This window comes from Hyla sarda, chromosome 2 (genome assembly GCF_029499605.1).
Source record: "Hyla sarda isolate aHylSar1 chromosome 2, aHylSar1.hap1, whole genome shotgun sequence".
NCBI lineage: Eukaryota > Metazoa > Chordata > Amphibia > Anura > Hylidae > Hyla > Hyla sarda.
Window position 1 is genome coordinate 248,715,238 of NC_079190.1, and position 24,484 is coordinate 248,739,721.

At 43.7% G+C, this 24,484-nt stretch overlaps 1 protein-coding gene and 1 pseudogene across 1 annotated transcript in view; both read right to left on the bottom strand.

Moving 5' to 3' along the window:
* Window positions 1-24,484, bottom strand: part of VPS53 (VPS53 subunit of GARP complex) — a 197,862-nt gene that overhangs the window by 170,171 nt on the left and 3,207 nt on the right. Inside the window, exons 2-4 of the mRNA XM_056556902.1 lie at window positions 20,378-20,458; window positions 11,453-11,502; window positions 9,879-9,945 (exon numbers count right to left, since the gene is read on the bottom strand). Coding sequence (XP_056412877.1) covers window positions 9,879-9,945; window positions 11,453-11,502; window positions 20,378-20,458 — 198 coding nt within the window. The remainder of the gene's footprint in view (window positions 1-9,878; window positions 9,946-11,452; window positions 11,503-20,377; window positions 20,459-24,484) is intronic.
* On the bottom strand, window positions 3,166-3,274 carry LOC130359802 (U2 spliceosomal RNA; annotated as a pseudogene).

The following is a 24,484-nucleotide window of genomic DNA, read 5'->3' on the forward strand; positions in this document are numbered from 1 at the left end:
CAGGGTCTATTGAACGCCCTGGAACTTGAACTTAAGAGACTCGGTACCCAGGAACGACTTATCGTACCACTCGGTGCTTTATGGACTGTTTCCTGGGGTTCACGAAGTGGAGGCCATCCAGGAGGCCTGGTGCCTTATGAACTATTTTGGCTAGCCAGGAACCGCCTCATCTACAACAGGGAGGACAGGTCCATCCAGGACTGCCACAGGCTGGTCCACAGAGGGCTTAGAGACTATTCAATCTTGGACAGTCCGGAGGTCGATGAAGAGGACTAATGCCCGTCTGCTTCCCCTACCTCCCCATACGTTTGCCCAGTAGTTTGGCCCCGTGATTATCCACACACCCCCCATAGATCCCACACCCCCTCCCCAATCACAGACTGTAATGTGTTTGTTGTTTTTCGACTTTGTTTCTTCGATATCGAGTGATGTAGCGGAGTGTTAGTGTAGCATGTGGTTCGGTGTAAAGCTTAGGGACCTTGTGCTGTAATTGTACTGTCATGCTTTGTGTGATGGTAATTTATTGTACGACTTGTAATGACGACTGAATGATGAATAAAGCTCTTTCAATACCTTTATTTATTTTTAATTTCACTGTGTCCACTTTTGGTGCTCGTTTGTTTACTAGGATTTGGTCAGGGTGCAGTTGCCCTTCTGGGTGTCCCTCCTGCCATTTTAGGGGAGTTGTGTGTGGCCATTGGGTTCTTCACTTCCCTGCCATACCCCGTGGCCTTCCTGCTCTGGCAGAGAAGCCCAACCGGTTTTACTGGCTCCTCGTGGCAACTTGTTTTTTTGGCATCTCTCTTTCTCAGTTTGTGCACCAGACTTCTCAGCTCTGGATAATTCAGCTCAGTATAATTTCTAGCGTATGTTATGTTAAATCTATAAGACTGGAGGCCCAGATTTATGAATCTGTCTAAAACCCAAATTGTTTGTTTTTCCCATAACAACCAAGCTAGTTAAGATATGAAAGTTGGGCTGTGATTGGTTGTTATTGATCTGGAATACCATAGAATTAGATTGCAGACAACACTGATGAGTGCCATGCAAAGGATTGAAATAAATAGTTTCCTATGGGACTTAAAGTTATAACATTTTAAAGGAGTACTCCAGTGCAGACTACTCCTGCTCCATCCTGCCCGGGCTGCAAAAAAAATTAACCATCACTCACCTTCCTGGGTTCCGCGGAGCGCCACTACAGCTGATCGGTCCTCCGGTCCATCTTCTTCATACTTCCATGTGAACGAAGGGTCACATGGCGCTCAGCCTATTATGGGCCGAGGCAGAACATCGCGGCGGCCGGCGATAGGCTGAGCGCCATGTGACGCTTCGTTCACACGGAAGTATGAAGAAGATGGACCGGAGGACCGATCAGCTGTAGTGGAGCTCCGCGGGAACCCAGGAAGGTGAGTGGTGGTTTATTTTCATTTATTTTGCAGCCCGGGCAGGACAGAGCTGGAGTAGTCTGCACCAGAGTACTCCTTTAATAAATGTGAATGCGTCCCCCTATAAAAAATAAAAAATAAAAAATAAACCCCTCTTTTTACAATAATGAAAAAAAAAGTAAAAATAAATAAACATACATATTTAAAATTGCAGCGTGTGGAAATGTCCCAACTATCAGAGATAGCACAGAAAAGTCCAATTTGCTGATTTTGGGTCACATCCCAGAAAAAAAAGGCATAAGAAGTAATCAAGTCACAAATATGCAAAAGTGGTACAATAAAAACTGCAAAAAGCCCTGTATACAAAAAAAAATACGAATGTTATAGGTGGTTAGAATAAAGCAAATTAGGCATACTTATTTTGCTAAAAAAAAAAAGCATTTTATTAAAAGCAGTACAATAACCATGCATGTAACCATGGGAATCATTTTATCATTTTTTAGTTATGGCTCTTAAAAGGCAAAAAGAAAAAATTTAAACGCAAAAGTTTTGTGTCCTCAAGGCCATGTATTCTTAAAGGGAATGTGTCCTCCAATTTTTTTTTTTTTTTTTAGAGGTTAAATACACTTTTCAAATTTTTTTAATATTTTGGGAAACATTTAAAAAAAATTATTTGTCAAAATATGAAAATTTGACAAAAAATGAAAAATTCTAACATAGCATATTTCCCACTCTTGACCAGCAGAGGGAGCCAACATGAGGAATCTGGTGAAAACAAAGGACTTGCTGCAAAATGTGGCCTTGCTCGTCTGCACCTTCCTCTTGTGTCTGTATGCAAAAATAGAGGGGGGAGGGGAATTTGTAGTCTTTTCAATTCCACAAGGCAGAACCATTTTGTTGGTGATTGAAGAATGGTAAAGTACAGACTACCAAAAGTCTAAAGGCTCTAACGTTTGAGACACAGGCTCTAAAAATTTGAGACATTTTTTTTTTTTTTTAAAGCCGAGGAACGTGCTCTCGATTCACCCAAAGTGCAAGAAAAAGTGCAAACGTGTTACACTAAAAAAACGTGCACAAAGGATGCGGTCTATCGCAAGCCCTTCTCCGATAGGAGAGAGGCCCCCCCAACAAACCTTACCCTTCGACTCCAGACCAAAAGGTACCTGCGAGGTTCCAGGTTCGATGTCCCTTTTCGCCGAAGCTACTAGGGGACCACAAATGCTCCCGGCATCCCCCTTGGCGTTAGCCAAGGTATCTGCCCACAGAGCCGATAACGGTAGGTACCCTGCCAAAGCAGGAGTACCCGGGGTGTTTGCAGGAAGGTGCGGAACCTAATGGCCACACACACCTCCCCTAGACCGCCAGGAGGGACACCCAGAAGGGCTACCGCATCCTGACAAATCCTGTGAACACACAACACGAAAAAAAAGTGACACAGTGAGACAAAAATAAATAAATAAGTGAATGTGTACAGATATACTGCCCGGACATCCGGCCGGATCTATAAAAATTTCTCTGATCCTAGCCAGAAGGCCGGGAATCAAGAGGTGAGTGCCACAAGGTGAAGAGATTATGGTGCCCGTGCTTCAACTCAGTGAGCCAATACTCCCAGTGCGTTTCGGCACCTCGGGGTCACCACTCCTCGAGGCACAAAAGTACCTCGGCTCTAGACCCTCTCAGCCTCATGGCGAGACCCGGAGGGAACAGGTCACTTCGGGGCAGCCGTCGAGCCGATTCCTCAGAACCAGCCCCGGAAAGCCCTGGTACACCTGCATCCTCCATGCAGCACCCATCCCCACCAGCCCCATACCGGCGTAGTTTGCCACCATCATGAAAACTGATAAGAACAGATACTACACTTGATCTTAGCCAAAAGGCCGAGAAGCGATTTGAGACATATTGTATATACACACATACATATATATATATATATATATATATATACACATACACACACACTAGCTGAGTACCCGGCGTTGCCCGGTTTTTCCTTCCAAATCCTGGTTGTGGAGGAAAATCAAAACAGGTGGAAGCTTTTGACTTCATATCCCGTCCTCATATATTGTTGTCATATCCCAACCCCATATCCCATCATTTTATCCTGACCTCAAATACCGACCTCCTTTCCAGTCCTCCTATCATGACCTCCTTTCCCATCCTCTTATGACCTCCTTTCCCATCCTCCTATCATGACCTCCTTTCCCATCCTCCTATCATGACCTCCTGTCCCGTCCTCCTATCCCGTAATATGTGTACCAGGTATTGAAATATCTCCAGCCGTACGGAAGTTATGTGGGAACATACATTTCCCATTGATTTGCATGAGACTTTAAACAAAAACCCCAACCCTCACATCTGGGGGTTAAATTAACTATCCTATATTTTAAGTGGACATTTAAGGAACATGTGACCAAGTATTATTGAAATATCTCCATCCGTTTGGAAGTTATGCAGTAACATATTTCCCATAGACTTGTATGGGACTTGGGGGTGAGTAAGGGTTAAATGACCTATCCTATGTTTTTTTTTTACATATAAGTAACATGTGTGCCAAGTTTCATGTTAATATCTTTAGCCGTTTGGACGTGATGCTGGAACATACACACACACGTTGAGTTTTATATATTTAGGTATATACTTACATATATACACATATACATACACACACACAGATATATATTAGGACTGCACGATTTGGTGAAAATGTGCAGTTGTGATTATGGAGGTGAATATTGCACTTTCGATATGCGATTGCGATATAATAAACAATTTCAATGTCCAATCCCCTTATTTCATAAAATCAACCCCCCCCCCCCCCCCATTTCATGTTCATTGACTGAAAAGAAAAGCGATTGAATATGAAAAGGGAAGAAAAGAGCCTAATTCCTCCTCTGCATGTGCCTGGCCTGGTATAGTGTAGTCCACGTACTCTCCGGGACTGTTACGTTGCTTTATGGTGCAGCGCAGCCGCGTGGGAAGGAGCACTGACAGTAAGTGACTTCATTTTAGGAACAGAATGGGGGGGGTCGTTTTTTTCTTCTCGCCTTCTCATAGCCATAACTTACTTTTCCACCTGCAGATCCATATGAGGCATGGTTTATGCGCCACCAATTGTACTTTGTAATGACATCACTCATTTTACCAAAAAAAGTTGTGATTTAACCTTTTATTAGGGGATGGGTTTATTAAGATTTTTTACATTTCCTTTTCACATTTTTTACAATTGTTTAGTCTCCATAGGGCAGAGTTTTCCTAACAGTACAACTACAACTCCCAGCATGAGGGGACAGGCTTTGCCTTTGGCTGTCCGGTCTTGCAACAACTGGAGACACATTGTTGGAAAACCCTGCCCTATGGAGACTAAACAATTGTATATGTGTGTATATATATATATATATATATATATATATATATATATAGATATATACACACACACACACACATATACATATATATGTTACATATTTTTTTACAATTTATTTTCTCCCTAAATTTACTTACCAATTTATTGTGTTTTTTTTTCTTCTCATTTCATGTCTGTGTATGCAGATGACTACTTCGAATTCTACTGACTATAACAATGACCAGTGTTTTTTCTTTGGTTATTAATAATAAAATGGTTAACAAGGGCTTGTGAGGGAGTGTTTTTGTTTTTTTTTATAACATTTTTCAAAACATGTTTTTTTATTTACTTTACAGGCTTAGCAGTGGAAGCAGTCTTATATACGGAATACATTACTAAGCCAGGGCTTAGCAATAGCCCCCAAAACAGCTAGAGCTAATCCCCAATTATTACCCCAGTACCCACCGCCACGGGGGCCCGGGAAGAGCCGGTACCAACAGAAAAATGGTGCTCCTGGGCCTAGGCAGTAACAGGCTGGTGTAATTTAGGCTGGGGAGGGCCAGTAACAATGGTCCTCGCCCACCATGGTAACGTCAGGCTGTTGCTGCTTGGTTGGTATCTGGCTAAGAATGAAAATACGGGGAACCACACACTTTTTTTGCATAAATAAAATAAATATTAAATTTTTTTTTTTTTTTTTAAAGTGTGGGATTCCCCATATTTTCATTCTCAGCCAGATACCAACCAAGCTGCAACAGCCTGATGTTACCAGGGTGGGTGAGGACCATTGCTACTGGCCCTCCCCAGCCTAAATAACGCCGGCCTGTTACCGCATAGGCCTAGAAGCACAATTTTTGATGCTTCAGGCCTGTTGGTACCGGCTCTTACGGGCACCCCTGTGGCGGTGGGTACCGGGTAATAATTGGGGGTTAGCGCTAGCTGTTTTTGGGGCTAATGCTAAGCCCTGGTTTAGTAATGGATTCACTCTATAAGATGGCTTCCACTAATAAGCCTAGTGAAGTAAATAAAAAAAAACACAACACATTTTAAAAAGTTTTATTACAAAAAAAAAAAAAAAAACACAAGCCCTCGTTAACCATTTTATTATAAGTAAACAAAAAACCCCTGGGCATCGTCGCAGTCCACCGAATCCAAAGTAGTCCTCTGCATACACAGATCTGAAATTAGAAGAAAAAAATAATTGGTTAGTACATTTACCGCACTCTCCCCTGGAGAGAACACCCAAAAAGCAGGGTAACCAAACAGCCTACAGCTGTTGCTAAACTACAACCCCATTATTGTCAGACAACCTTTGGCTGTCTGGGAATGATGGGAGTTGTAATTTAGCAACAGCTGGAGGCACCCTGTTCCTAAACTACAACTCCCAGGTACCTAAAAGCTGTCTGGACATGCTGGGAGTTATAGTTTTGCAACATCCTGGTTGATAAACACTGGTAAGGTGGGGCAACACTGTAAAGCAGTGTTTCCCAACCAGGATGTTGCAAAACTACAACTCCCAGCATGCCCACACAAAAGGGTGTTCGGGTATGCAGGGAGTTGCAGTTTTGCAACATCTAGAGGCACATTGGTTGGGAAATACTTCTCCAGATAGTGCCCCCCCCCCCTCCACATCAGTGTTTCCCAACCAGAGTGCCTTTTTGCTGTCCAGGCATGCTGGGAGTTATAGTTTTGCAACAGCTGGAGGCACTCTGGTTGGGCAACACTGGTGTGGAGGGACCATACTGTGTGGAGAAGTGTTTCCCAACCAGGGTGCCTCTAGATGCTGCAAAACTACAACTCCCAGCATGCCTGGACAGCAAAAGGCTGTCCGGGCATGCTGGGAGTTGTAGTTTTGCAACAGCTGGAGGAACACTGTTTGGAAAATATTCACCTAGGCCAAGCATGCATTATTTCAAGAAATATGGAGTCCTCAACTGGTCCTTGAACTCCAGTATCCGCTCTAGCCGTCCTCATTGCTCTGCCGTACTGACCTCCAGCGATGTGTGCGCCTGTGTCTCCATAGTAACCGGCCCGCACGTCTGGGCAGTTGACTCCGGCTACGGGCAGTTCCTTATTACATGGCCGGCCAGTGAATCAATGTGCGCTCCTGTCAGGTACCGGGACAGGCATTAGGGGGGTCTAGGGAGCCGGAGAGGAGCTCGGGGCCCTGGGATGGTCCCCGGGCTGTCAGCTCCTTGCAGCTTCAAGAGAACAGCTAAAAGCAGCAGGGAGGCGGCAGCCCAGTGACCACAGAAGCCAGCTGGGGAGGGTGACATAGGTCTGGAAGCAGCCGACATCATAGCAACTGCTTCCAGACTTCAATAACATGGCGCGGCACCCTCGTGTCGGACATGGGCTGTGCAGAACACAGCATTTTCACTGATAATGTTCCCCTACGAGACGGGCTTCATTTTCAGGGGTCTATGGCCAGTGAATGCCGTAGAGCATCTGTAAAGGTGTCGTTAAGTAATGGCAGCCCCCACTGAAAACATTATAATTCAATAAAATGTAAACTATAGTACGCTTGCATCACATACACATTTTAACTTAACTGATTTTATATTTAATTTTATTCATGCATAAATTACAAAGTGACACATTCCCTTTAAAGAGTTCAACTGTCACAAATTTTTCCTGCAAATGCATTACAGATACCAACAGATCTCAAGTGAAATGGGGAGTCCAGCAGCAGTACCAGTATTAGCAACCATACAAAGCATCCATCCTGTCTCCGATATCACAAACAAAACAAAAAACTGTTCTGTGTGTGTATATCAGTGTTTTTACTGGGTGAGCCAGCCGAAACGTCGCACCTTGTGTTAAAAAAAAATCACGTTTTTTCATTGCATTGGCGTGCCACTGTTTCTCTACAATCTATACAAATACATATCTATATATACACACACACACACACACACACACACACACACACACACACACACACACTTCCTTATTTTTACACTATACACCACAAACACAACCATAAAAAACGGAAACGGAAAGAAAAATCTGTTTTCTGCATACGCAAAATAAATGAAGTGCCAAAGCTTTCAAGGAAATCTGTTACACCCTTCAAAAGAATTTTCACACCCAGCCTTAGCTACTTCCCTATATAAAAGGAGGTTGTTATCAGCATTTGAATTTTATGTTGGTGTAAACATTTTTAGTATCTACTGCAAGCACAATAATGGCCAAAGAAAACGTGTATAGATACTGCTATAATCTTTAAAAAAAAATTAAACAAAAAAGTCTAACACATAACTGTTTTGTGCACCTTTTATAGAAAACAGCTTTGCAGTAATGCATGTAAAAAAAAAAAAAACAATAAAGATATATTTCTTTTTTCTCAAAGTGCATACTTTTCATCTCCAAAATGCTACTAATAAATGTGCAAGCATGCTGTTCATCATAAATCCAAGCAAGTTCACACATACAGGATTTGCTGAAGATTGGTTGTTATTTAAAATCATTTAGTTTACAATGAAATCTGCAGCTTCAAATATGCCCCAGATCCCGTATGTGTAAATATACTGCGGAGAATGCACACGAAATCCGCCTGTGTGAATGGATTCTTAAGGTCCGTTCACATGTGCATATTATCTTCCACAGCGGATAGCATCATTTGCTGTGGAAAATCTGAAGCAAAATAGGCACATGTGAACATACCCTAAAGGGCTATCCCCTAACCCTCCAAACTAGAAGGCCTTGCAACAGTCAAAGACAAGTGATCTGTCCTTGCCAAAGCTTTAGAAAGACCTGTCTGTCATCTGGCTGATGCTTAGACTTCAACACAAGCATCTCCAAACACGATGCAGTGCAGAGCAAATGTAGAACACAATGGTGGCATGAACACAACCCCTAAACCTACAAGAGAGTATTCCCCACTTGTGGGACACGATGGAGTATTCCCCAAGTGGGACACGATGTGAACAGAATGTATTAATATGGTGTAGCCGTTATACCTCAGATAAGAGCCTTAAAGGGGTACTCCGGCGGAACATTTTTTTGTATTTTTTTAAATCAACTGGTGCAAGAAAGTTAAACGGATTTGTAAATGACTTCTATAAAAAAAAATCTTTACCCTTCCAGTACTTTTTGGCAGCTGTATGCTACAGAGGAAATTCTTTCTTTTTAAATTTCTTTTTTGTCTTGTCCACAGTGCTCTCTGCTGCCACCTCTGTCCATGTCAGAAACTGTCCAGAGCAGCATTGGTTTGCTCTGGGAATTTTCTCCTGCTCTGTACAGTTCCTGATACGGGCATCAGGTGTCAGCAGAGAGCACTGTGGACAAGACAAAAAAGAAATTCAAAAAGAAAGAATTTCCTCTGTAGCATACAGCTTCTAAAAAGTACTGGAAGGATTAACAATTTTTAATAGAAGTAATTTACAAATCTGTGTAACTTTCCGGCACCAGTTTATTTAAAAAAAAAATGTTTTCCACCGGAGAACCCCTTTAAGGGTATGTTCACACTGTGGAATTCCGCGAGTAAAAGTCTGCACAGTGAACATTATCATCAGTGTGAATGCGTTTCCGCGAGACCTGTTCACACTGTGGAATTTCAGCGTCAGACAATTCCGCCGCTGAAATTGTTCTGCGCAAAAAAGAACATGTTCATTCTTTGCGCAGAAGTCCGCGAACACTGCATAGCCTAGGTCCTACCGCCGCCTCTGGCTGCCATTCTGAATTTCCGCTCGCTGAATTCTGCGAGCGGAGATTCCGTTCACACTCTGTAGTGTGAACATACTCTAAGACCTGGGCTTAAATAGAGGAAGAAGTGGCTATTAAATTGATACTTATCAGGTTGCTATGGTAACCCAAACTGATCTTCTGATTTCCGTCCATGGCTACTGCCACTGATTGACTGAGGGGAGAATTCAATGTGTAAACACCAACCCTGAAAGCACTGCGCAGCAGGACCATGGTTCCGAGTATAGGGTTTTTCTTTCCAGCTCTTGCTTATATCTATTTAAAAAGTTCCTCCCCAGAACACTCCTTTTTACTGTACCCCCCATTTGAAATTCAAGTTATTTTTTTTATGTCAAGACACAAATGTAGATTACAAATGTTAGCACATACAGAAGCAGTGAAAATGCCATTTGTGGATTTTTCAGTGAAGCAATTGGAATAAAAGATTCAGCTTAAATCTATACCTGTCTTCCATCCTGACCAACGTTTGTTTGACCTCGAACTACAGTTCTTATACTGTCATCCAGACGTCTGGAACAAAAAAAAAAAAACACATGCATTCGTCATATTAATGCAATTTACTGTTAGTCTGTTGTTCTTCTCTAAAACCATTAGGAGTTATCTACAGATTGAACTGAAACACTTAACTGCAACATATATTTTAGAGAACACAGGCTCGCTCAATAGGAACACTCTGAACAAAAATGATATTGTGCGATGACTAGTGCAGGGGCTGAGGGGGCAGAACATAAGACAGGGATTCAAAGAACACCAATGTTTATTAAGACTGGTGACAAGCCAAATTGAATTGCCTCTCTTATTCAGAAGTACCTGTGAAAAATAAGACCTAGAAGCTCACTGGGAAACTCCTCTCTATTCCCTTTCAAAGTTTCTATAAAACCCCTCTGTGTTAAATCGTCTGCATAGTATTTTTAAGTACCGTATATAATTGAGTATAAGCCGACCCGAATATTAACCGAGGCCCCTAATTTCACCCCGAAAACCCAGGAAAAGTTATTTACTCGACTATAAGCCTAGGGTTGGAAATACATCATCCCCCCTGTCATCATCCAGACCCCCATCATCATCATCCCCCCCTTCATCATGACCGTTTGTCAATCCCTTCAGGCATTGGCTGTCCGGGCATGCTGGGAGTTGTAGTTTTGAAACCTCCGGAGGTCCGCAGGTTGAAGACCACTGTGGCCTTCGTCATCATCCAGACCCCCCCCCCCCTTTAGTTTTCTACTCATCTCCCCTCGGTGGTCCGGGCCATCAATGCTGCAGGGAACGTCCGGTGGGGAGGATTAGTTGTTCCGGGCTGCCCCTCTTCTCCGCGCTCCGGGCCTGCCCCGGACTAGTGACGTAGGGAGGCTGCGAATGAACGTCCCTATGCGGTGGCGTCAAGGCAATGTCACTAGTCCAGGGCAGGCCGGGAGAACAGAGAAGAGGGCCTCCCCCCCCGAGGGCCTCCACCCCCCCCCCCCGGTGAAAATGGACAGCCCGGAACGACTAGCCCTCCCCACCGGACGGTCCCTGCAGCATAGATGGCCCGGACCAGCTCAACCTTCCTTCCCACCGAGGGGAGGCGAGTAGAAAACTAAAGGGGGGGGTCTGGATGATGACGAATGCTGCAGTGGACTTCAACCTGAGGAACTCCAGAGGTTTCAAAACTACAACTCCCAGCATGCCCGGACAGCCATCGGCTGGGAGTTGTAGTTTTGCAACACCTGGAGGTCCACAGGTTGAAGACCACTGAGAAGGGATTGACAGGCGGAGAGTTCACTCGAGTATAAGCCGAGGGGGGGCGTTTTCAGCACGAAAAATCGTGCTGAAAACTCGGCTTATACTCGAGTATATACGGTAAAATCCTTTGACTGTAGTTCAAGTGAGTTAGTGGTGTTTTCTGCAGAGGATACCTCATAAATGGCATAAAAATTAAAAGACTTTAGAGAAACTGAACTAAACTGAAACTATTGGCTTCATTTAACATGCTTTAATTTTGTGTGTTCGTACTCAATTTCATGAGTAAATTATTTACCTTATCTTCAAACGAATTTTGTTCACAACATCATCAATGTTTGATAAGGACTGCAAAAAAGAAGAAATGTGTTACCAAACTTCAGGTCCAAGAACCATGCCATTCTCTTCCGACAAGGTTAGCTTTCAGTGAATGATAATGGCTCTTAAAGCTGCCTGGGTCTTGTTCCCTTTGGAGAAGATTCTGTTTGGGCAGAAAATTCCCTTTTTTTAAATTGACAGTTTTATTAGAAATCAAACATTATTACACCTACATATGATGTCCTGCGATGTAGCACATGCTAGGAAGCAGCACATAAATGAATACAATTACCACACATAGCATGACGGTACAACATACAGCACAGGTGTCTCTACACTAAACACTAGAGATGAGCCAACCTACAGTAAATTCGATCCGTCACAAACTTCTCGGCTCGGCAGTTGATGACTTTTCCTGCATAAATTAGTTCAGCTTTCAGGTGTTCCCGTGGGCTGGAAAAGGTGGATACAGTCCTAGGAGACTCTTTCCTAGGACTCTATCCACCTTTTCCAGCCCACCGGAAAGCTGAACTACTTTACGCAGGATAAGTCAACTGCCGAGCCGAGAAGTTCGTGACGAATCGAATTTACTGTGAGTTCGCTTATCTCTACTATACACCATACCACACGTTACACTAACATTCCTGCATGGATTATGAAACAAGATCAAACAATAAAGCATTACATCATTTGCAAACATTCTTCCCAAAAAGCACTGCCTGGCCTATAAGACTTTCGATGACATGTAACAGACCCCCCCCCCCCCCCCACACAATGTCCATATAAGACAACTCCTCTAATAACAGAAAGTAAGTCCAGATTATAGGATGTATAATAATAACAATAATTTATATAGTGTCAACTTAATCTGCAGCATTTTACAAAGATTGTTGCAAACACTCACTGTCCCAAGGGGGGTCCCAAGCTAAAGATGCCCATACACAACTATAGTTGGCCAAACCTGCCGCCAGCAGGTTTGGCCAACGGACTAAGGTATGTGGCGGCCTTCTGACAAATGATGTTGGAGAAGAAAAGGGTTAGGCATTTTAGATTTTTAAAGGGGTACGCCACTGCCCCAACGGAGTACCCCTTTAATGCCAAAACCTATTGTTTAGGGAGAGATAAGCCGCCGCCAGAGCTGTCTGGCTGCAGCTTACACATAAACCTGGCCATGCCAAACGTTCATGTATATGGGGAGGTCAACAGAGATAAGAGAGTTAGTCAAAGTAACAACAGCTCCAACTTTACCGACAATATGATGAAGAACACCAGATCTGAACTCTACCATGCTACACAGAGGAATAGATACATGTTTGTGTGTTAGGTTTTTTGGCAAAAATGTTTTTTTTCTGAGAATCTTAGACTATACATTGTGCTTAATAAAATAAACTTAAAGGGTATTTTATTTGACTATGCTACAGGGACTTTAAAGTTAGTGTAGTTCATAATAAAGTGTCTGTACCTGTGTGTGATGGTTTTCTCACAATTCTTATGTGATTTTCACCCCAATATTAATTTTTTTACAGCATACAAAATGACTGTTGTCTCAGTTTTTTCCCAGTTTGCAATGCGGCTGAGACCTGACATCACTAGTCAGCTGATGACAGGGAGCCTGTCTGCTTCAATGGGTGGAGCGATCGCTTGGTGGGAGAGAGATCAATCTGCACCTAATGCAACAGCTGTAGGCACCCTGATTGTAAACCACAGGTCTTTTGAATGAATGCAGCTCATTTATGTTTCAATGGGTGGGGTGGCTGATGTGTGGGAGGGAGGAAAATGGAATTATGGGATTTGTAGGCAAAGAAGAAAACTGAAACAGGAAATACCAGTTCACAAAAAGCTAGCCACAGTGTTATGGTCATCTGTCAACATAGCCATTTAGCGCAGATCCTTCCTAAGCATGTCCATTACTGTCTGACTGGTACGTACTAAAATCCCCTTATGGTGGATAACCCCTTTAAAGATAACATACTTACACTTTTTTTGCACTTTGGGTGATTCAGGAGCACGTTCCTCGGCTCAAAATAAGACAAACATATTTACTTTACATTATATTAAAAGAATGTCTTTTCTTTCTATGTTGCTTTGGGCAAATGGTCAACCCCTCCACAGGTTTTGATAAATCTCCCCCAATGAGAGATTGTTAGGTGAGCTGGGACTCACTGGTGTACTTGGGTGCCATAAACAAAGCGTACACAAAGAAGAACAGTGACATCTAGTGGATGGAGCATCTTGCGTTCTGAGCAGGTTTCTCAAACAAACATTTTGCGTGGTGCCAACAGCATGTGGCTATGGTAAGGTGTCTGCGTGTGTGTGTGTTTATATATATATATATATATATATATATATATATATATATATATATATGGATATTTCATCATTGTAACATTATAAATGCTAAGGAATATGAAGTAGTTAGTAGACCATGAGAAGTAGTAGTAGGAGACATGACTAGGATAGAATAAACAGGAAACAGACAAAAAGTAGGCATGGTTGTATAGTACAAAACTGAACACTTAAAGAGCACCTGTCACCACAAAAACTTTTTATATTTTGTTAATCAATGTATTAGAAACAACTTTCTGATAACATGTGGTTAACAAAAATGTATCTTCAATTTTTTTTTTCCTTTTAAAAACCGACCACTAGGGGTCTCCCTACATATCCTCGCTCATAGAGTTCTGACTCATGCCAGCCTGGCATGAGTCCGAAAGTCCGAACTCTCAGTTCAGCTAGGACACTGAAGGGCACAGCGCAGCTCCCTGCCTGTCAATCCCTGCTCGAAAAAGCTCACAAGCAGTGAGCGAGCTTTATAACAAGATAAATACAGAAATTTAAAAAGAAAAACTACGGGGACACACACACACACACACCTAATAAAGAGGGGGAACATACCAGCACCAGAATATAAACTCTGTACATAGTGGCACATAGTGGCAGGTACTCTTTAAGATCCCATTCACATGTTCAGGTTTCTGTCCTTAAACATTCTGTAGCTAATGCAAGTGAAGAGGGGGGATTTCCAAATCCACAGAATGATCATTATTTGCACAGTTTTTTTTTTTAATGGAAAAACCTCAGATAAGCTCCATTGGATACAAACAAAGCTAGTGCATGTGCACACATCTGCTGACACGTCTATGACAGAAATCCAAGTTTGAGCCTCGGATTTCGTTGCAGATTCTTTGAAAAATCTTTGCCTGGTTTGACTATTGCAAATTCAATACATATGGACACAGTTTACTATCAGTGAAACTAAAGACCTGTATAATAGCAACAAAAATAAATAGGAACAAAGCTCCCTCTAATGGTAAGAAGGAAGAATTACAGGTATAGCCAAGCTGCTGCAGCATTTGTCATTTGCCACATTAATCTGTTATATGCGGCTTTCTATAGGATTGAACTATTTTTTTCGTATATCACAGTGCACAGAGAAAATGAGCAAGAAATTCCACTGTGTTCCATCCGTATATATTGTGTATATATATATATATATATATATATATATATATATATATATACACATACAAATAAAAAAAAAAGCTCAATTGGTTCTAAATTTTCAGAATTACAGGCCTTTAGAAAAAGAAACAATGGAGAAAAAATCTAAAATAAGCTACAAACAATATTTGGGTTCCACCACCAGAGTTAGGCTAGGTTCACATCCGCCTTTAGGGGCTCTGTTTGGGGCCTACATTACATAATTCATTTAAATAACAGGACAAATAATGCTGTCCCCTTTGACTCCTGCAAAAAGACGACAGGAGCGAAAAACTCAACGGACCCATTAACGCCAGCACCAAATGTGACAGAGGTCCCGAAGACAGATGTGAAAACTAGTTTTAGCTCTGCTTTAATTTAATAGGACCAAACCACTGTTTTCCAGAAACAAGGACAACATGTTCATTGTTCTGTTGAAATAATTTTTTCTGAGGGTGTAAAGGGGATATAAATTTCCCAATTCACATGTATTGCCAGCAAAATTTGCACCTGTATTTTGCCAGATTCCTGAATATGTTAAGATGGCCTTGGAGTCAGCTACACTATATATACACTCTGTGCTGCAGTCACTGAGGCAAGGCTGCTTGGAGATTGGCCCTCTAGTGGACATTACAGAGAATAGGGCTGCAGATAACGATTATTTTAATAATCGATTAGTTGTCGATTATTTTATCGGTTAATCGATTAATCGGAGAAAATGTCAAAATGCAAAAAAAAGGAGTTCAGCTGATTCTACTTGAAAAACTATGTACAATGGCCATATTAAAAGTTTCTGGCATGTGATGTGACCAAACAGCAGCAATTTTATATATATATAAAAAAAAATTCATTTACGCCGTTTATTTGCTATCATTATTAATGATCCTGTACAGAAACCAGTGTAAATTTGATATTGCCGCATGGGGAACTGTCTGAACTATTAAAAACATTTTTTTAATGATTCACTAATATTTTAATAGTTCAGACAGTTAGCCATACAGTAGTATCAAATATGTAAAAGAAAAAAAATTTATTTTTTTTTTTTTGTATTGCAATAGGAAAAGGGGGAGCTCATTTCTATTGGGGGAGCAGTAAATTTACATTTTTTTTTATATAGCACTCCTATACACATGTGTATGTGCAGACTGCAGACCATTGCTTTTACAGACCCCTTTAGACAGCAGCCCCTCCCCCCCCCTTTAGACAGCAGGCCCCCCCCTTTAGACCGCAGCCCCCCCCCCCTTTAGACCGCAGGCCCCCCCCCCTTTAGACAGCAGGGCCACCCCCCCCTTTAGACAGCGTTTATAAACGGCGGGTATGAAGTGGGCTCAGGAGCTGAACTGGCATCATACTTGCATGGTACCGGTGTAGTGCCGTAGAATGTGTTTTGCCATAGAATAAGATAAGGTGATTCAGCACTTTTCAGTGCTTGAGCTTCACAGCCCCATCACATTTAATTGGCTGACACTCGCACAACCGCCCCCTACCATTGGTTACTGTGGGGGCTGGGGGGGGGTGCGCGTGTCATGTGACATATATAGTCATCCCCAGACACTGTTCACTGCTGTGCGACTTCCGCTACCACAGCAGGAGGATGTGCGACTTCGGCTACCACAGCAAGAGGATGTCTCTTGCTGTGATAGCCAAAACTTCATGGGGGATCGCGCTTGCAGTGGACAAGATGACAGCTGGAGGATGGAGCATGTTTCCTCCCATTGTCAGACCTGCACCCGCGGCTGACACTTTACTGTGACAGCAGGAGGATGGAGCATGTCTCCTCCCGCTGTCAGATCGGCGCCCGCGGGGGGAATCAGTGTGTCAGCGCAACGGCTGACAGTTAACCTATTCCCCAATCATAGCGACCATGCGCCCACGGGGGAAATCCTGATAGAGCTGCAGCGGAGATGTAACACATTCCCCCGCCATGGGGACCCTGCACCCGCGGGGGGGAATCAGTGTATCAGCGCTGTAACTGACAGTTAACCCATTCCCTGCCATGAGTACCATGCGCCCGCGGGAAGATTCAGGGGAATTGTTCCCCCCCCTTGGGCGCACGGTCCCCATGGCGGGGGAATAAGTAACATGTTAGCCGCAGCGCTATTATGATCGGGGAACTAATCATATGTGACCCACGGGCACTGCCCTGATTCTCAAAACCCCCACCCCACCCCCCCAAAAGCGATGTCCCCTGTCCCTGCACATTCTGCCCATGTCGGGGAATGAATGATTAGCTTTTCACACTGGCTTTTTGCTCTGCAGTGCCCGCGGCTCACACTGGCTTTCTGCTCTGCAGCGCCCGCGGCTCACTGGCTTTCAGCGCTTGCAGGGGGAGGTGACAGATTCTGTTCTCCGATACCCAAACGGCGATCGGGGAACAGAAGCCCTGCACTGCGGCTCACAGTTAACCCTTTTCCCAATCACTTTTAGGGGGATGTCTGGGAAGCAGAGCAACACCTGCGGGTCACATATGATTAGTTCCCCGATGTGGGTACAGCGCTCTGCGGCTGACAATTCATTCATTATCTGATGTGGGGACAGCGCGCTTTCGTGGTGAGAAGCTGACAGTGCGCCCATGGGGGAATCATGATAGCGCTGCGGCTGACATGTTACTAAATCCCTCGCCATGGGGACCGTGCGCCTGCAGGGGGAATCATGATAGCCGATTCCCCCCCGCGGCGGGGAACATGTTAACTGTCAGCCGCAGCGCTTATACACTGATTCCCCGGCGGGCGCTGTGTCCCCATGGCGGGGGAATGTGTTACATGTCAGCCGAGGCGCTATCATGATTTCCCCTGCGGGCGCATGGTCCCCATTGTGGGGGAATAGGTGAACTGTCAGCCGCTGCGCTGACACACTGATTACCCCCACGGGTGCAGGTCTGACAGCGGGAGGAGACATGCTTCATCCTCCAGCTGTCATCTTGTCCACCGCAAGCGCGATCCCTCATGAAGCTTTGGCTATCACAGCATGAGACATCCTCTTGCAGTGAATGGTGTTTGGGGATATATGACATGCCCCCCAGCCCCCGCAGTAACCATTGGTAGGGGGTGGGTGTGGGAGTGTCAGCTAATTGAATGTGATGGGGCTGTGATGCTCAAACACTGAAAAGTGCTGAGTCACCCAAACACATTCTATGGCAAAACACATTCTACGGCTCTACACCAGCGGCTATCAGCATCCAGGACCCATGGCTAATGCCGGATATTGCTGATCAGGCCAACGTCCGGCATAAACCCTTTAGACGCTGGCATCAAAGTTTATCACAGCGTCTAAAAGTGCCATCAGCGGGAAACTGGGATGTCCCGATCAGCTGTACGGATGGAGGGAAGCCTCTTACCTCCTTCCGTGCTGCCCGATCAGTGCTCCTTTGCTGCTGCCAGCCATTGCAGGCTGTAGCAATTGAGCACTGATAACACAGATAAATGCTCTCTTATGGAAGATTGCATGTAATAGTTTCCTATGGGGACTAAAAAATAGTGAATAAAGTGTTAAAGAAAAGCTAATAAACATGAATTTTATCTTCCCTAATAAAAGTTACAAATTTTTTCCCATTTTAAAAATAAAATTATGTAAACAAAAATAAATAACATAAGTGGTATCGCCGTGTGTGTAATTGTCCTAATTATTAAAATATAATGTTAATTTAACTGCACCGTCAATGGCATAAACGTAAAATAATTACAAAGTTAAGAATTGCATATTTTTGGGCGCTTCTTATACCAGAAAAAAAATGAATAAAAAGAGATCAAAAAGTTCCATGAAAACAAAAATGGTATCAATAAGAACTTAAGACCATGGCGCAAAAAATGAACCATCGTACATCCCCATATAAGAAAAAAAATAAAAGTTATAGGGGTCAAAAAAGGACAATTTTAAATATACACATTTTCATACAAAAAGTTATCATTTAAAAAAGAATTGTAAATAAAACAAAACCTATACAAATTGGGTATCATTGTAACTGTATGGACCTATTAAATAAATATAATATGTCATTAATACTGACGTGCACTGCATAGAAACGGAAGCCCTCAAAAGTTGCTAAATTGCTTTTTTTTTTCGATTTCTACACAAAAAAAAATTTCATTTCGCTGTAGATTTGGAGGTAAAATGAGTGATGTCATTATAAAGTACAGTTATTGGCGCAAAAAAACAAGCCTTTATATGGATCTGTAAGTGGAAAATTTAAAGTGTTATGGCTTTTGGAAGGCCAAGTGGAAAAAACGAAAGTGCAAAGAAAAAAAATAAATAAACATGTCCAGGGGTTAAACTGCATGGTCAATGGCATTTAAATGGGTACTCTCATAAAGAAAAAATATTTTTTATTAAATACATTATGTAAAAAGAAAAATGTTTGTAATATATTTTATTTAAAAAAAAAATCAACACTGGTTGGGCAGCGTGGCACAGCGTGGTCCGGAATGCGCGTTCACATGAATGAGGAGAGGGAGATGCAGGATATGTGACATCATAGCCACGCCCCCTTAATGCAAGTCTATGGCGTGACGGCCATCACGCCCGCTCCCATAGACTTGCATTGAGAGGGCATGTCCGTCAAGAGCAGGGCTTGACCTTGAACGTAACGTCACGAGCCTCCGCCCCGTCATCCAGCACAGAGTGAAGTTCGCTCTGTGCACCAGATGTCTGGGGTGCCGCAGCCAATATCGCGGGGGTCACCAGCGGCGGCACCCCCACGATCAGACATTTTATCCCCTATCCTTTGGATAGGGGATAAGATGTCTAGGGGCAGAGTACCCCTTTAAGGGGCTAACGCAAGTAGAGATACCATAAATGTTTGTTTATTTTTTTACATAAATTGATTCCAGGATAACTTGTCATTTATTCATGTAATTCTTTGCTCATTCTGGGCTAAGTAGTCAATTGGGTGTTCTTACTCAACGATTGAGAGCTCTCTCTGTACACACACTTTATAGAGACTGCTGTCAATCACTGATTAGCACCACCCATTTGACTACTTAGTTTAGAATAAGCAGAGGATTATATGAATAGATTATTTATTCTGAGACTATATATAAATCTGCCCAGTTCCTCCTGCTCTGTATCATGATGCCTGCAGATTGGACTGTATTACATCTTGCCTGTGACAGGTTTCCTTTAATGACAATTATCCCTGTAATTACAAATAAAGAACAGAGAATAATCTCCAGCCACATGTGGCCTCCATGACACATCAGACAACCAAGCTAAATGTGGCTCAGGTTTACATACCACACTACTATCTCTCCCAACACACTGCATAAGCATTATCAGTGGGCATCTGCTCCAGTCACTAGTGCCCAGTAAGCGGCATACATGTCAATTACCCCCCTCCATTAATCTGATGACAATGCAGCCACATGGTCTGACACTATGGTACTTATGACACTGCCAGAATCCCCTTCACACATAAACCCATCAGACTTACCTGTTCAGTTGGAAAAAGAGTGTTTATATATTCTACGGCATTGAAATCTGCTCGATCCAATGGGTCCTGGCTTGGGAACACCTACAAATGAAAATGATAATACTTGTTAACTAACAAAAATCTAACCATTCATCAGTTTTACTTGTGTATAACCAGAAACATCTGGTGTCCGATCTATGAGGGTCTCATGTAGAATGACAGTATAATATCATGGCAACCATTCAGCCATTTTAGTGTCTATTCAATACTCAACAATAGTTTTTGTTCCAAGATGTCAAAATATTTATGTTTGTGTTCATTGACTATCCTTATGATGTTTTACAGTACAGTCTATACTAGGGATCGACCGATATCCATTTTTTAGGGCCGATACCGATAATCTGTGGAGGTTAGGGCCGATAGCCGATAACTATCCCCCCCCCCCCCCCCCGCGACACCACATCAGATCATTTATTTAAAGCGGGCGCTTTAAATCAATGAACTGCAACGGCTGTTCCCCTGCCTGTACGGGCGTCCTGCTAAGTCCTATCACCGCCACCACCGCCGCACCGTGCCCCCCCACCACACCGCACCAGCCCCATTGCCTCCCCCATCCCCGGTTTTATAATTACCTGTTCCTGGGTCCACGCTACTTCTGGCTCGGGTGGCGTCCTCCTGAGCTGTCACTGGGCGCACTGACGGTGACGTCGCGTTGGGGACGTCACTCGTCATGGCGCAGCGCACAGCGTTACTTAAGATGCAGCAGGAGCCAGAAATAGCATGGACCCCGGGAACAGGTAATTATAAAACCGGGATCGGGGAAGCAATGGGGCCGGTGCGGTGGGTTGGTGGGGGGTGCGGCGCGGTGTGGGGGGGCGGGGAATTATCGGCAAGGTAATTGCCGATACCGATAACGCCCAAAATCGTGAATATCGGCCAAACCGATAATCGGTCGATCCCTAGTCTATACCTACTGGCTAAACAACATTTGTACACTGTACACCTGATTTGGATGTAAATACCCTCAAATTAAAGCTGACAATCTGCAGTTAAAGCAAATCTTGTTTGTTTCATTTCAAATCCATTGTGGTGGTGTATAGAGACAAAAATGTTAGAATTGTGTCAATGTCTCAATATTTATGTGTATGTTTTTTACTTTATTCTATTCATTATTTCGGTACTGCTAATCCCAGCATGGAACAAACTGTTCCATGCTGGGAGTTGTAGTACCTGCACTAAGGCAGATCACCCTGGGTGTCACTCCTGACACCCGATGAGATCGCCCTTTATATTGCAGAGATGCGGAGTGTTATCTCTGCCCTGAACTCCGGGCCGGCCAGTGATGTGAATAAAATATTCATATTTGCCACTCAGAGCGGAGTTTGGCCAGATGGTGTCAGCCAATCCCCGCTGTGAGCAGCATATATGATTATCTATTCCCACCACTTAAAAAGGGTAGTTTTAAATGTAAAAAACTCGGTGTCTCTGTTGTCAACAGATCAGTAACTATCAAGTTGAATTTGTATCGTCATCGGGAAACGCTCCCTTTCATTGCGTTGCATCCATCCAATAAAGTATATTAATTCTATTCAAAAGTTTGCGCCCTGGTTGATGTCCCAATTTTCTTTCAAGGTCAGTGACCTGTTTTTTCCTATGTATTCACATCACTCACCGCCCGTATACAGCAGAGAGATGCAGAGCACTGAAGAGAGCTGCTCCACATCTCAGCAATCTAAAGGACGATCGCAATGGGTGTCAGGTGTGACACCCGCTGCGATCAGTCCCTTACTGCAGGTACTACTACTCCCAACATGAAGCACACTCTGATCCATGCTGAGAGCTGTAGTACCTGCATTAATAGACAGATCGCAGCAGGTGTCACTCCTGACATCCGCTGCGATCATCCTGTATAATGTATAGAAGCCGGAGGCACGGCCGCACTTCTACTCTCCCCTGCCCGGCACTGTACTCTGTGATGTCAAGTTCTCTTTCCATCATAGATTCATATATGCCTCTGAGACTTGTGATTGGCCGGAACCATCAGGCCAATCACAGCTCTGAGCGGCAAATATGAATCTATGATGTGAAGAGAACTTGACATCACAGAGTACAGTGCCGGGCAGGGGAGAGTAGAAGTGCGGCCGTGCCTCACAGTTCTTGTTCTGTACAGACCACTTTCTGGTATGGTCCTCTTTATCTGACCGGAGTACAGTGAATGGTAACATAAGTAGACAGATAAAATGGGATCAGGCCATTCACAACAGATACATTGACGCCCCTCCTCACACACTGTATTGTTTGGTTATTTTTATTTTTGATGCTTTTTTCTTTCAGGATTGAGCAGAGTATAGAGTAGCATGTATAGATTAGGGAACCTTTGCTGTGTATTGTACTGTCATGCTCTGTGTGACTGTAATTTATTGTATGACTTGTAATGACTGAACGGACAATAAAGCTCTTTCAGTAACATTGAAATAATTATTAGAATAATCTTAAGGCCTTCAGAAGTAACCCTATCAGGGTCCAGTAACACTACATATTTTCCACTGTGAAAAATCCATTGCAGCTGCCTCTCATTGTGGGATTCTGCTGTAGCATTCATACTACGGAATTTCAACAGCAGAAGTTCCACCGTGAAAATCTAGAATCCCAGACTCCGCTAATAGAGACGGCGCCTTTTCGAGTGGTCCTAGTGCTGGCCACTGAGTCTCTGCCCAGTGTATCCCTGGGCAGGGATTCCGCAGTGTGAATTCTTTGATTGGCGAGGCATAGAGCTAGCCACGGATACCTTGACTTTGTTCAGTGTAACTGATCATTTTTTCACTACACTCTATAATAGCAATATTATCAGATATGAAACCTGCCCCACAGAGGAATTTGAATGGGGGCATTTCTATGTGCACCTATGTAACACAGACTGGATAATTTCATCAAAACAAGTCTGGTGAATGTTCATAGGACAGGGTGTCTGGTCTGAGACAACCTCTAGGGTATTCCAGAGAATTATTTGTTCTGGGCTCAGTTAACCCCTTAACGACCACGGACGTAAATGTACATCCTGGCTTGGTGGTACTTCCCGCACCAGGATGTACATTTACGTCCTGTGTATGACCGCAGGCATTGGAGCGGTGCTCATGTCATACATGGCAGGTTCCAGCTGCTATCAGCAGCCAGGGACCAACCGGTAATGGCCGACATCTGCGATCCCGCGGATGTCCGCCATTAACTCCTCAGATGCCATGATCAGTACAGATCACGGCATCTGCAGCAGTGCGCACATTAAAATAGAAGATCGGATCACCCGCAGCGCTGCCATGCCGATCCGATCATCTGTAATGGAGGACGGAGGTCCCCTAACCTGCCTCCGTCCATCTTCCAGCGTCTCCTGCTCTGGTCTGAGATCGAGCAGACCAGAGCAGGAGATAGCCGATAATGCTGATCAGTAGGGGTGTGAATCGCCAAGAATTTGGCGATTCGATTCGAATCGCGATACCAGTGTGACGATTCGATATATCGCGATATATCGCGATACCGTCTAGGTGACGATACATCGCGATATATCGCCCACCTGGGAGCATTCATAGATCCCAATAGACGCCGCTGTCAGCTTTGACAGCGGCGATCTAGTACTCCGGTGCTGCAAAATAAAATAAAACGCACTTTATCTTACCTGCCAACGAGCCCGCGGAGCTCCGGTACAGGTGTTGGGTCTTCGGGCTGTATTCTTCTTACTTCCTGTTAGTCCGGCACGTCACATGGAGCTTCAGCCTATCACCAGCGGAGGCGGGACATCGCTGCGGCCGGTGATAGGCTGAAGCTCCATGTGACGTGCCGGGCTAACAGGAAGTAAGAAGAATACAGCCCGGGGACCGAACACTTGTACCGGAGCTCCGGGGGCTCGTTGGCAGGTAAGAAAAGTGCGTTTTATTAAAAATTCCACATCCCTAAAAGAATCGATTCAAAAATATTTTGAATCGATTCTGTATCGGCAAATGAAAAATCGCGATTATCGCGAGAATCGATTTTTTCTTACATCCCTACTGATCAGTGCTATGTCCTATACATGGGACTGAACATTATTAACAGTCAAATGATTGTTATAGATAGTTCCCTACGGGGACATGAAAA